Source organism: Podarcis tiliguerta (assembly GCF_965153285.1).
Source record: "Podarcis tiliguerta genome assembly, chromosome: 6".
Taxonomy (NCBI): Eukaryota; Metazoa; Chordata; class Lepidosauria; order Squamata; family Lacertidae; genus Podarcis; species Podarcis tiliguerta.
In genome coordinates this window covers 38337696-38352519 of record NC_139539.1, presented here as the reverse complement: position 1 = coordinate 38352519, position 14824 = coordinate 38337696, and the positions used below count along the sequence as shown (strand labels likewise).

General features: G+C 42.6%; 1 protein-coding gene across 5 annotated transcripts in view; it reads left to right on the top strand.

Annotated features, from left to right (window-relative positions):
- Window positions 1-1115: 1115 nt before the first annotated feature.
- Window positions 1116-14824, top strand: part of LOC310679332 (C4b-binding protein alpha chain-like) — a 38626-nt gene continuing 24917 nt past the window's right edge. For 3 of the 5 annotated variants that reach the window (XR_014512204.1, XM_083444501.1, XM_083444500.1), the window contains exon 1: window positions 1116-2897. Coding sequence is in view for 4 of the 5 variants with exons in the window: in XM_083444501.1 (XP_083300627.1) it covers window positions 2666-2897 (232 nt within the window). In the remaining variant the exon portion in view is untranslated. Of the gene's footprint in view, window positions 2898-5500; window positions 5675-8202; window positions 8383-11043; window positions 11236-12680; window positions 12873-14824 lie in introns of all 5 variants that reach the window. The other 2 variants (XM_083444502.1, XM_083444503.1) reach the window with 2 other exon arrangements.

The window sequence follows — 14824 nt, the reverse complement described above, 5'->3', positions numbered from 1 at the left end:
GTGGTTGTGTGTGGAGAGATTAGATACAGTGGTACCTCGGTTTATGAACTTAATCTGTTCCGGAAGTCCGTTCTCAAACCGAAACTGTTCTTAAACCGAGGTGCGCTTTCCCTAATGAGGTCTCCCGCCGACGGTGCCCTTCCACCGTTCGGATTCCGTTCTTACACCGAGGTAAAGTTCGCAAACCAGGACACTACTTCTGGTTTTGTGAAGTTTATAAATCGAATTGTTTGTGAATAGGGCTGTTCTTAAACCGAAGTACCACTGTAATAGCATTTTTGCCTTCCTTGTTTGCCTTTTTCGATGTTTCAGAGGGTTTTCCCAGGTTTTTTCATCATTTTGGGATCATATTTCCATGGTTGGGAACACACTAACAATTTCCTCATAGCAATCAATGGAAATCGTCAACTCATGTAAATGCTTGCCTAACAAACAATTCATGAGAAAACATAGTGTTCGGATATCAAGACCTGCATGCAGTTGCTTAGATACACTTCCATGCTACGTGCTTAAAAGTCATGTGTTGCCATCTGGTTGGATAGTAAACGTAATCCTCAAATTGAAACTTTAAAATTATTATTTAAGTAACACCATCAATGTTTATGATACTTTACTGAGTAACAAGTAAAAAAGGACAGGTCCTGGAAGCCTCCAAAATCTGAGCGTGCTGAAGAAAACAAAGGTTCAGATATAGGGAAATTCAGGCAAATTCAGATGTAACTATCCCAGCTAAATAAATCATAGTTTGTTAAATTTAGAATGTGCATAATACCTGCACACTTCCCTACTTCAGCTTTGCTTTGTTGCACACTGACTTTGGTTGTCAAATCATACTTTGTTAAAGCCACAATTTCCTGTTATATCTGGGAGAGGTAGTAATTAAAAGTGGATAGCAACAGTCAGCCAGCCAGCCACTAATTATTCATCATTGCATCAAATATTTATGAAGACAGTAATATGGATTTAGGGACTTTCTTTAAAGAAGCCCACATCTGCTTCTGTTGTTACATAGTCCTGTTTACAGCTGCTCCTAGTACAACTGTATTTCCTGCAAACTCTGTACTTTCTGTTGATTCTACTGTTCTCTAGAGAACAAGCTTTGAGTCAAGTCTGTGTTGCTTCTACTACATAAACATCCCATAGGCTAACAGCACACTGTCTCTTTTTTTATTCCAACTGTGCTTACATTCAAATGAGGAAAGCCTTGGCTGGGAGAGAGGAAAGCAGTTTGTGTTGATTTATCTGAGAAATTATTTCTGCGGGATATGGGAGAAATGCAGCACTTTGACAATCCTGGTTGTTGTATATGGCTATGGTGTAATAGATTTCTGTTGCAATACATAACAATTATGGATTTAAAAAATTAACTAATCTGGTACACAGGCTGAGACCCTATCTGCCCATGGACTGTTGCCAGAGTGGTGCATGCTCTAGTTATCTCTTGTTTGGACTGCTGCAATGCGTTCTATGTGGGGCTACCTTTGAAGATGACCCGGAAACTACAACTAATCCAGAATGCGGCAGCTAGACTGGTGACTGGGAGCAGCTACCGAGACCACATAACACCGGTCTTGAAAGACCTACATTGGCTCCCAGTACGTTTCTGGGCCTTCTTGGTAGTGGCACCCTCCCTGTGGAACACCCTCCCACCAGATGTCAAAGAGAAAAACAACTACTGTACCAGACTTTTAGAAAACATCTGAAGGCAGCCCTGTTTAGGGAAGGTTTTAATGTTTGACAGACTATTGCATTTTAATATTTTGTTGGAAGCTGCCCATAGTAGCTGGGGAAACCCAGACAGATGGGTGGGGTATAAATAATTTATTTTTATTATTTGTATTATTATTATTATTATTATTAATTATTTAACAAATGCTTTAAATTAATAAATCATCACTGGATGGTTCTAAATTATTCCTCCCCAGCCACTCTCTCAAAGCTACACCCTGTCTTTCTATTTATATTCCAAGTGCCTAATAATCTGGTTAAAACATATTTAGTTTGTATTGAAAATCAGTAAAATGTCAACCTTGAAAGACTGATAAAACAAAAGACAATGTCAGGTTCAATATATCAAATAGAAGAGCCGAAGCAGCAATAACCAAAAGACAAATACTTGTTCAAATAGAGATGGCTCTCCAGTAGCCCAAGTGTCTCCCCCTAAACACCCCCAAAAGATGGGTCCTGGCAGATTTCTGCAACAGATATGAAGGGATACAGCTGTCAGTTACATATTTGACTAGTCATAAGCCACAAGCAACACCCCACAATACTGGGATAATAATACCGGACTGCATTATAAAGTTATCATAAACCACATTTTCTCAGCCACGTCTAGACCCTCTCTTCAGCCTGTCACATGACGTAGTAAAACTCTGCATTGCACTATGATTTTTTTTTTAAGAAATTGATTTTTAAAACCTTAAAAAGCAGCAGGAACCATATTTTCCCCACTCAATAATACTTCGATGTGAGAGAGCATGATTTCTACACTTTCTTCAAAGTAACGGAAAAGTCCACCAACATATCACAGATGCGATACAATCCTGGATTTTCCCCGCTGTCTTTCGCAAGCAAGCTGTCATCTTCCACTGAGGTGGGGAGGAATAAAACGTAGCGAAAAAGTACAGTCTGCAAAGGATCCATCCCGCACTCTAGGTGGGAAATGCTAAAGGGGAAAAACAGGGAACGCGAGCTGAACAGCGACCATCGCGCGTCGCTCCCCGCAAGGCGGCTCTTCACCGAACGCTTTGACGCCACTCGCCAGCGCAGTCGTGAGCCTGCCTTCTCTTCGCCGTCGCCGCTCAGCGTTATGCAACGGCCGTCCTGGGGGCTTCTGCTGACCCGCCGGTTCTTGGGGATGTCGATGCTGTTGCTGCTGCCTCAGGGACTGGTGGGTGAGTACGAGGAAGGCAGGCGAGTGATGACGGAGCCTCTAGCGGCCTCTAGCGACCGCTGAGCCTCCCTTTCTCCCCGCCACCTGTCCCTTCCCCTCCCGCCCGCTCGCCTTCCCCCCTCTCTCCTCGAGCTTAGAGAGGCTTCGCAAAACGCGGCGCGCGAGTGGGCGGGTCTTTAGAGGCGCCTGAGGTAAACGCGGATGTCCCCCCGCAGCCCGCCAGGTGGCGCCGAGGTGTCCGTCCTCCTCATCCGCGAGGCGGTTGCTCGCCGCCCGCCGCGTCCCACTCAGCTGCCTCCGTCGGCAGAGCCAATTGGGCTGCCCAACATCGCAAGGGGGCTTTCTCTGCCAGGCGGCCTTTCTTACTCCCGAGGAAGCACGCATGGGGAAGATCTTGGTGCCTCCCAGAGGGGTCTTTTAGGGCGATTGACACAATAATAGTGCATTAGCGGTGGGGTTGTTCTACTTTATTCTGTGGTGCTTCACTAACTCATTATATATAGATATAGATATAGATATATACATATATACATATATATATATATATATATATATACACACACACACATATACTATATATATATATATATATATATATACACGCACACACACACACACACATATACTATATATATATATATATATATACACACACGCACACACACACATATACTATATATATATATATATATATATACACACGCACACACACACACATATACTATATATATATATACACACACACACACACACACACACACACACAACCGAGCTAGCTGCAACGCATAGGTCAGTTAGTTAACTTTTTATTTATTTATTTACTTACTTGATGCGGGGGCAGCTGTAGAATGAAGAACCTAAGATTACTATCAGTACATAAAATCATATGGACAAGACAAAACAAACTGTGCAGGGTCTTTATACCTAGTTGCTAAGCGCTTTGAGAGCACCTGGTGATCCACCAGAATTCAGGATTTCAGGGCTTTCCGGCGGAGGGAATACCACCAGTAGCATTCCACCTGCCAGTACAATTCAGTGGACAAAGGGGGAGATCTTTGCTGGCAGAGTGACACAAGTGGCACACTGTCAGCAAAAGGAGCCACCAGAAATGTCTTCACTCAATCTACACACACACCAACCTGGCATAGGGTGATTGTGGATTGCAGCCCATAAATTGCAAAGCCTATAAATTCTACACGGGATATTTGGCAACATGAGAAATAAAACTACCCCAACAAAAAAATGAGATTCATGTTTCCATTAAATCACATCTAAAATAAGACTTTCTATTCTTGACATGGCACAGATACCAAAGTGCATCTGGCTGCAGCCTTTGTTATTTTGTAAGTGAATCAGATAATCTCAGATTAATGGTGTGTGAGCCTTTCCTGGTCATCTCTAAAAAGGTGCTTTTTTTCTGGTGGTACACAATGGTACGTAGTACCACCACCTTTGGGGGGGGGGGGAGACAGGAGGTCTCTCAGACCCCTGTCAGAGTATCACACCTCATTCACTAATCTGGGTAAATGCAAGGCGCGAGCCTGTGTCCTGGCAGAATGTTGGATTCATTCCTGGCTAATTTATGGGTTCATTCTTTTATGATAGTGTATGTATGTGCTTCATGCCTACCTGTTATTGCATTTTACTATTAGGAGGGCCCAAGATCTGTATGTATGTATTTTACTGCTTGTCAACTGCTACAGAGGTTTTAGCTTGAGAAGTGTTATAGAGAGTAAAGAGACATGTTCTTTATTTTCTGTGGGAAAACTCCAGTTGAAAAGAGTTAGCTGGAGCATTTTTTTAAAGGGATCAGATTAAGATGGTTTTGTCCTAGACCTGCGGCAGATGTAAAAAAAAAAAAAATCTGTGTCAAAGGTGGATTGACGACTCCTTGGGAAGGATGAGGATCCTGGGTTCCTCCATTCCACTGACAAGCTGCCAAAGAGATCTGAAACTGTGCTAGACTGAGAGCTGGTAATTAATTTCTTCTCACTGGAGAAAACCTCCCCACCCCACCTCAGAAAAACTAGTTGCTAAGGACGGCACAAACCAACAAGGCTTAGGACCACCACCACAAACCTTGCAGAGCTTGTCATAGGCTGGGAGGCCTGGGATGTTTGTGACATGACAGTGTAAGTGTGGCAGGCCCCTGGCAGGGCCTTCCAGCCTGATTAGCCCCCGAGGCCTGGGGCAAGTGTGCCCAGTTGCCCCCCTTGCATGGGCCTGGCTTAGGAAACTGTGATAGATCTACCACCATAAGGATTGCTCTGCTCATTTCCTTCAAAAGGCATTCCAGTAGGAACATTTTATTTGAAATTAACAAGAACTGTGTAAGAACATCAGAGCTAGTTTCACTGGAGCTTGCAGAAGAGAAGATTAAGGATATTGAGTCCTCAGTGTGAAAGGTGTCTGCTAATACACACTGTTTAATGAACTCAACTTAAAACACTTTCACTGCATTGTCAGTGTTCTTCTTTTATTATTGTTTGTTATAATTATCCCATATTTAGTTTTTTAGAACAAATATAGTGAAACTGTAAACAGGATTTTTACTTCCAAAGGCTTATGTGTCATATTAATCTTTGTCTTTTTATGTGAACCCAGAGACCTGTGATGTTGGCGATTTACCAATATTTCCCTTTTCTGAGGTCAGTTTATTTATATCTGACCAAATCTCAGTATATGGATGCAAAGAAGGTGCTGTAAGAGTGCATGATAAAACTAACACAACTACATGTATTAACGGTTCCTGGACACCGTTGTCAGACCCCTGTCATGGTATGTGTTGCTCTAAACGTGTTCGTTTATTTTGGTGATTTCTAAAAAGTTACTCTAATGCTTTAAACATAAGAAATATAAAGCTGCTCTTAATTTGTGGTTGTGATCGTACCCACACTTACTTAGAAATAAACTCTAATGAAATAAGAAGTAGATTGCTGGAAGAAATATCAACAACCTCAGATATGCAGATGTCACAACCTTGATGGCAGAAAGTGAGGAGGAATTAAAGAACCCTTTGAGGGTGAAAGAGGAGAGCGCAAAATAATGTCTGAAGCTCAACATCAACAAAACTAAGATCATGGCCACTGGTACCATTACCTCCTGGCAAACAGAAGGGGAAGAAATGGAGGCAGTGAGAGATTTTGCTTTCTTGGGTTCCATGATCACTGCAGATGGTGACAGCAGTCACAAAATTAATAGACGCCTGCTTCTTGGGAGAAAAGAAATGACAAACCTAGATAGCATCTTAAAAAGCAGAGACATCACCTTGCCAACAAAGGTCCGTATAGTTAAAGCTATGGTTTTCCCAGTAGTGATGTATGGAAGTGAGAGCTGGACCATAAAGAAGGCTGATTGCCGAAGAATTGATACTTTTGAATTATGGTGCTCTTGAGAGTCCCATGGACTGCAAGAAGATCAAACCTATCCATTCTTAAGGAAATCAGCCCTGAGTGCTCACTGGAAGGACAGATCGTGAAGCTGAGGCTCCAATACTTTGGCCACCTCATGAGAAGAGAAGACTCCCTGGAAAAGACCCTGATGTTGGGAAAGATTGAGGGCACAAGGAGAAGACAGTGGACGAGATGGTTGGACAGTGTTCTCGAAGCTACCAGCATGAGTTTGACCAAACTGCAGGAGGCAGTGGAAGACAGAAGTGCCTGGCATGCTCTGGTTCATGGGGTCACGAAGAGTCGGACACGACTAAACGACTAAACAACAACAACAACAACAAAGACAGCAGGTGACAGAAATGGTGGCCAACTCATGCCTGGTGCCTGCAGGACCCCTTTTTTGTGGGGAATATTTGTACTCAAGATGGCTTTGTTTGTCATAAGTAATAAACCTTAAGGTTTTCTTGTGCTCTCAACATGCACTCCAGACTATTTCTCTCTGCACATCAGTGCAGCGTATTTACCAGACTCCCAACAGTTCTATCCAAGTTTTGCCTGTTTGCTAAATTGTTCAATAATTTTCTAGGAATTTCTTGTGCAGTTCCTCCAAGTAGTCTTGATGGCTCTCACAATGGGACTGGGACTTATCCTTAAGAAATAGTGATAAAATACCATTGCAATGAGACATTATTGGTCATTGCAGCACCTTCCATTTCTTGTGATATTGTTGCTAATAACAGGAAAGCACAGTGGAGAGGGGAATTCCCTCTACCCACATGTGGAGGTTGATTTTCTTTTCATAACAATTATATCTGCAGTGATGCTATTAAAAAAGCCTACTGACTTGCTAGGAAGCTGTGTGCTGCTATGTCCAGATCAGTGATAGGATTTTATAAGTACATGTGTTGTGTATGTTTCCTACTTCCCTGAGTGCTCCAGTGTTTTGTCAAGTTTGTCTTCCTTTTGAAGGAGAAATCACTGGAGAAAAATGTATATTTGAAAATAAGCCAAACATTAAAAGAACAAATAGAATAATGTTGGAGGAAAACAGAATATGCACTTATAGCAGGCCACTGGAATTGCTGCCCCTGCCATGATATCTGTCAGCACTCCTGATTCATAACGATGCTAGCTAGCTAAGCTAGTTGTCAATGACAATCACATAAGCAGAATTATTTGACTCTTCATGTTTTCCTATTAACTGTTTGATTGCTAGGAATCTGATTTCCCAATAGTGCAAAAGCTAATTTAAGGAAAGATAATGTTGAACCCTCACAGGAGATGGATTTATTTTATCAACCAATAATCTTGCACAACCATTACAAAAGTATTCCTCAAACAGGAAAGCACTCGTCTGAAAAGCTGTTCCTCTTCAGAAATGTGCTTCATGCAGTAAACAATGTATTCAGGGGGCAAAGACAAGCTGCTGGTGGGCCTGGGGAAATGGTGTGGGGTTAAACCTCCACTCTCTCATCCACATTGCAATCCTAATCTGAATTGAAGCTTAGTGAGACTGCTTTTCCTGCAGAAAGTGGCCAGTTCTAAGACCACTTAAAAGAAAAGTGTGCTTGTCATAACATGCATTTGACCCTTAGTGGCTGTTCCTTTAGGTGATTATACTAAAGTTGCACAATTATAAATGGTGAACAAATTATAGTAACCCAATACATAAAGTGAGTCTAAACATTTCTTTTTTAATGATAATATATATTACTCCAGCTATTGGGTTAGCCAATGGTAAACATAGCCCTTGGACCAAAAAGGGGTTGGCCACTCCTGATCTAGATTAATGATTTAGGAGAGAATAATTTTTAATAAGTTTCATCAGAAAATACCCCATTCTCAAGAGAGCAGAAATGTAAATATTCTAGTTTGTAAGGAGTTCTGCTTTTTAATTTTACTTTTCACTTTCAGTTATGTGTGCCAATCCAGTAGTTCCGGATGGAATAAAATTAAGTGGATTTAGAGATTCCTATACCTATGGCAGCAATATTACATTTGAATGTAAAATTGGATACTTCTTAATCGGCAGTTATTTTATTCGCTGTGAGGAGAACGGTTCTTGGGTCCCTGAAGTGCCATCCTGCAAAAAGAGTAAGGCTTTGAAAAAAGCACTGGATTAGAATATAATTTTGTTATTCCACAATAAAAAGCCATTTAAACATAGGGAACTGGCATGTTTAAAAAGGAGTAAAGAATGTTGGCCACCAAGGTGCATTTTTGTGTTATATCTCACAAAGTTCAGAGAACCAATTGAGCTTTAATTGCTTAAACATTAGTATAATAATGGTTCACTAATGCAGAAGAAGGGGCAGCCCAAATTTGAAAACACATTTGTTAGTTTTGCATGTGTCTACTCCAGTGGGGAGGACAGAAAGTAAAATCATAGTAGGAAGTAGTGTCTGGAGTTCACCAGTGCTAGGAGGAGAAAATTAAGGAATCCAAGGCAGAAGGTAATCAAAAGGTGGAATGCATAAAGGCTGCTGTATGGAGCTGCAAGTTCAGCTCAGCCAAGTTACAAGCAGCAAAGGCAAGGTTGGGGCTGTGTGTGCGCAATCGTAGGACTGCTAGAGTGGCAGCGAAAGCCTCATTGGTGCGCCTGTGCAGCTCTGAGTTTGCTGCTGCCCTAGTGCTAGCCAGGTAAGCAAGAATGATGCTGGTGTTCAGCATCCGCCCCATCACATGAACTGTTGCTAGACTTATAGAAGTCAGTTGGCCAATAACCTGATATAGTGGGCCCACCATCCGTTTGTTGATACTATACCAAACTTCAAGCAGTGTGATCAACAGAGTCTGCTGCACGGCTCTAGCAGAGTCATCGAGCAGAATGTCAGGTTCTTCTTGTTTTCCAGTAGTCAGCCTTTTCTGGAGTTCCCAGTTCAGAAAACTCTTTGCCCGGACAGTTCAATTCAAATTATACAAACTGTTCAATGTCTCATGACACAAGACAAAAATAAACACACTAGCTACATAAAATCTAAGAGATGCTGCTGCATCATGAACTAATCTACTATAATTCAGTTCTTGTGGTTTTAGAAATAAATCTTGTAAAGACCCAAGTTTATAGAGATCCCCTAGCACTTTACCATGCTAGCTCACCATGCTATGTTATCGCCATATAGCTGGTTACCTTCAGCTTGGCTGCTGATAACTCACATTCAGCCAATTCTGGTGAATCCAACCTTGGCTTTATACCCACCCCAGCAGGTATAAACATTCCTTAGAGAAATGGAGAGTGGATGATTCCCCACTCCTGGCCTAGGACCTATACCTTCCCAAATGGTCTAGGACCTACATCTTCCCAAGTGCAGTATTTTAAAGAAGTCCATTGAAATCTAGCTTACACAGAGATTTTGTAGCTTCACTCATCACATAGATGTTAGTCATTTGTTTTTGAAAGGGTAACTCTTATCCCGTTTGCCTAATAGCATTTGTTTTACAAGCATGCCCAATGTGTGACTGCACAGAAAACATTTCAAGAACAAAAGTTTAAGAATAATTTAACTTTTCTTCTGTTGTGTTCAAAAGAAAAGGGTTTGCATGACTTGGCCATCACGTAATTGGTGTTAAATTGTTTTGTGCCTTCTTACAGAGCTCAAAAACAGGGCCGTCTTAAGCATATACAGTCCCAGGGTGCAAAGACCCGCCCGGCGCTCCTAGGTTGCCCAGAGTTGTCAACTCTGTTGTTTACCTTTGAACGGTTGCGGGATGCAGGGACTCAAAGTGCCAACCAACAGGGGTGCCAGCACTCCACGCACAGGGGCGTACGAAGTGGGGGGGGGGGTTTCCATGCTGGGGGAAACAAAATGTCAGGTGGCACAGTCACCACGCTGTCTGCCTGCTGCCTCCCCTCCTCTGTTGCATGGCGGCTGTTTTGGCTGCACATGCAGCACCTGGAGCACTGTGTAACGTGGGCGCTGCACGGCGCATCCTATTGCATGCACCAAGCTGTGAATTCCTTTGCTGGCTTTTCCGCTGTCTGCGATTGCTCCCAGCGCTTCCCAACATGGGGGGGGGGCAGTGCAGAACGACAGGGAATGCAAGCGGCAGTGAAGGAAAGATCTCTGGATGGGATCCGCATGCTCCTATTCATCAGGATTTGTTGCTGCCGTCGGTGTAGGGATATTGCGGAGCGGGGAGTGGGGTCCGGAGGGAGCACACTCCCCGCTCCGCGATATCCCTACAGTCGGCGCGGAGCAGATCGCGTCCGGAGATGTTTCCTCTGCTGCCACTTGCATTCCCCATTGTTCTGCACTGGCACCTCATGCTGGGCGGTGCTGGGAGTGTGTGGCAACAGTGGAAAAGCCAGCAAAGGAACCTGCAACTCTGCACATGCAATAGGATGTGTCGTGCAGCGGCCATGTTACATGGCACTCTGGGCGTGGCACTGAAACAGTTAGCTGCCATGCAGCTGGGGCAGGAACTGACAGCTCAGCGGCGCAGAGCCCATCGGAGCGCCGCAGGCTCTTCTGTTGCAGGCAGCTCGGAGTGAGTTCGGGGGCAAGCGTTGGAGTCCAGGGAAGAGTCCGGCTGTCGGCAGCTCTTCCCCGGACTCCAACTCTCAGCCCCAGACTTTTGGCCTGGTGCCCCTGAGAGCCCGGCACCTGGGTGCCATGTACCCCTAGCGCCAACGGTTAAGATGGCCTGCTCAAAAATCCAGGTACCTGACACAATGGCAGCATCTTGAATCTTGTGACAGATTGTATATTATTAGTCTTGCATTTATATCTTCCAGTTTTATTTTTCTCGTTATAGTTTATCCGGAAAATTGTGGTGCTCCAGTAATGCCCAAAGGGAGCGTGTATCCATTGCAATCTGAATACAAAATTGAAGATACCATCACAGTTTACTGCCATCCAAACCACTCTTTTTTGGATGAAACCACAAAGATGACTGTAAAATGCAAAGGCTACAATCAGTGGGATCCTCCTATACAACTATGTTTCTGTATGTATATAAATCAATATATAAATGTTCCTTTTAAAGCCATCTTCAAAACAGATATTTCCCCATTATCTAAATTACAGATGGGCAGACACACCCACACCATTATATGTGGTCTTGACATCTTCTGAAGCTGCTTCATTCTTCCATCAGTTTTTTGTTTACTTTTTTTTGTTCATTATTACATTTATATTCCACCTCTCTTCCGTAGAGATCAGGGTGGTATACATAGGTCTGTGTCTCCCAATTTTATCTGCACATCAGCAGCGGGATGCTGTTCAGGCCGAGAGACAGTAAATGGCCCAAAGTCACCTAGGTAGCTTCATGGCTTACTGTGGATTTGAACCTGGTTCTTGTCCCACCCCCCACCCCGCCCCAAGTACAATTTGACAGACTTCTGTCACGTGTATTTACACGAATGCTTTCACTTGCTTTTCAGAACATTGGCTGCATTGATATATTTTAATCCCAATTACAGTTGATATTTTTATTTTAGTGGTATGCCAACTGCTGTGTGCACCTCATCATATCCTGTCCCTGATTAGAGATTCAGTTCTGGGTCCCTTTGCATGAAAGTTAGTGCTGAATGTGGCTTACATGAATGTGGCTGGCCATGGGATTGCCCAACTTCCATATATGAGCTTTCTTCTTGCCAATACCTATAACTTTAGTCTTTGCAGTAATAATAGGTGCTGTTTCATACAAAACTTAGTTGCTCAGTAACTTCCATATTCCAATTAATGTGGTGGAGATAACTGCAGTAGCATCAGCTTGCAGAAGGCCTGAAATTGAAGTATTCCAAACCACTCAGTTCTTGTACAATGTTTTTAATATAAAAACAAATCATTAGTGAAAAAATCCATTGGAGTGATAGAGCAAAAGCTGCAACTTTGGAATCCTTTAATTTTGCACAATGCAAGAATGGGATGGGGTTAGAACCATGACAAATAGGCCAGGGTTGCAGAGTTGACCAGTGGAAGAAGTAAAAGAGAAGGTACAATACTGTGGCTGTGAACTGGATTGCACCCTCTCTTAACCTTTTCCAGGGATCTACAAACTAGCTATCAATATCTAATAGGATGCATCACACCAAGCTTTGCAAACATGACCTAAAAATCTTCCTTTTAGCCCCATCCCTGGAGAAAGAAGTAACAATGCCACCTGGATTATGAATGAATGTTCACTTAGAACAGAGAGACAGAGCTGGGTGTCATCTGCTTATTGTTGACACTTTACTCCAGATCTCCTAATGGCAGCTCCCAGACACTTCTGACAGATGTAAAATAGCACAATATTATACATAATATCAGGAAGTTTTCTTAACTTTTTTTGTATAGAACATTCTGCATTTTACAAAATCAAGTTGCACAAGTATGATTTTTTCCCCTATTTTGTGTGCAGTTTAGTACTGCTTTATATTATTTTTAATAGTTTTTTTTTGTTTTTAGCTAGAACATCACCAGACACTACTGAACTCTCTATCCGTAATGGAAGAATAATCTATGGGGAGAAAGAATACTACAACATTGGAGATGAAGTTACTATTCAATGTGATATTGGCTATATTTTGATCGGATCACCTAAGATTAATTACATCGGTGGGAAGCAATGGTTGCCTAATATTCCAACTTGTGCTCTGAGTAAGCATGATATTTCTGAAAATACTGTTATAAATGCTAAATCTCTGACCGGTGAGAGATTTGGGGGTGCAAATGCATACCTCTAAGATGGTGGTACCTGCAAAAACATATATGGTTTTATTTACACATGCATGCATACTTGTCATCGGTTAACTGGAACTGTGTTAACATTCTGGTCTCTGCCCATGGGTACAGCATCCATCTCATCTCCAAGCTTAGACATATCAGGGTGCTTCTCAAGAAGGATACCGACCCCCGTCTTGCAGCTTTTGAGCAGGATACAGGAGACAACAATGATATCCATATCTAGCAAGGTATAGAGGGACCTCCACCTTAACTTTAAATGGCCAAAGCCTTTTCACAGGCAGCCAAGCTGAACTGTGGTAGTAGCTGAAGGTACAGTCCATGCCTATCCATGTAGACCTGTAGGAAGACATCAGCTACAGTTTAAAGGTGAATGCCTGAATGGTGAAGTTGAGGGGGCACATGAAAAAATCACTGACAAGCACCACTAGGCAAGGGAAGACTGGACCAGCCTCTGGCTTGTCAGCAAGGGCAGGACATCCGGAAGATATCTATACCATGTTTTCTCCCAACAACACAGACATTGACATCCATAAAGTGGCCCTTGGTGTTCACAACCTCTTGAAGAACCATGCTGTAGAAGTACTTTTGGTTGTAGAACTCTGGACTGCAACCCTCTAGAGCAAAATGTGGATATGGAATGAATCCTGGGCACCACTAGTCCATGGGTAGTCAAGCTTCCAGAAGTCTTTGAGAATTTTTATTCTGCCTCTTACTTTTATAACATCTTTCAGGTAATATTTGTTTAGTACCTAGTCAGTCTCTCTGAAGATCTTGCAAGCTGAATTTACCCACCCCAAAGGTGATATTCAGGGGCAAACAACCTTCTCTGAAGGCTATATTGTAAATTGTCAGCGCTAGGCACTTCTGAACAGGCACTGCTCTTTGCATCCCAATTTCCTGGTGCTGGATCACAAGGTGTTATCTCTTTAGTCAGAATGTAGAATTTTGACGTGGTCATTTGAAACATGACATAGAAACTAGTGTTGTCCCTGTTGTTGGGATACTGCCAGGGAGACAAAGGCCATCATACTCCCACGTCGACTCCGGACGATCCATCAACCTCCCGTAGAAACACAGTATCAGACAATTAGCAACACAAGCCTCTGAAACATCTGTCCACATTCCAAGGACTGGTGCACGCCCTTTCGCAGAGTTCGCACAACGAAAGATGCACTCAGGAGAGCATTATTTACAACTTTATTCAGCGTCGGTCAGAACAAAGAAAAACATGACTAACTGATTGCCTGCGTGTCAAGGCACACAGAGAGAAACAACAGCTATATACAAAACAGAAACTTCCTGTGAACAGGAAATACGCAGGCTGTGACTCACAACAGCCTGTCCCCTTTTAAGGTGGAACGGAAATATCCTAACAGTCCCAACCGTTACCATCCAGCATGGATAGCCAGATCAGGAATGTCTACTGCATTGGGCTAAATTCTGTGTTCAGATGGTTACTCATTAATGATGCAGCAGCCATGGTGACACATTTTGCACTCAGTTAAAACTGATGCTTTTAGGGTATTGACACATGTATATTTGTATGCATGGATATTTAGTTTAAATGACAATTTAATATCCAGTTATATGTGGAATTGGGTCTTGATAGTGGCTGAATTGTCCACTCACAAACCCCAAGACCCAATAAAATTATCAGAAATGGTATTTACAGACTAAAACACATTCAGAGTGGTAACGGTTGAGGTGCAACTATTTACAGATATTTGAAGAAATGCTTTATACTTCACAGCACACCTTCATGAAGGCTCTTTTAAGAAAATGGAACTGGGCATTTGTCTCTTAACCAGGGTCTACCCACAATTAAAATTTAAAAATGATGAGTCAACATACAAATACAAATTAAC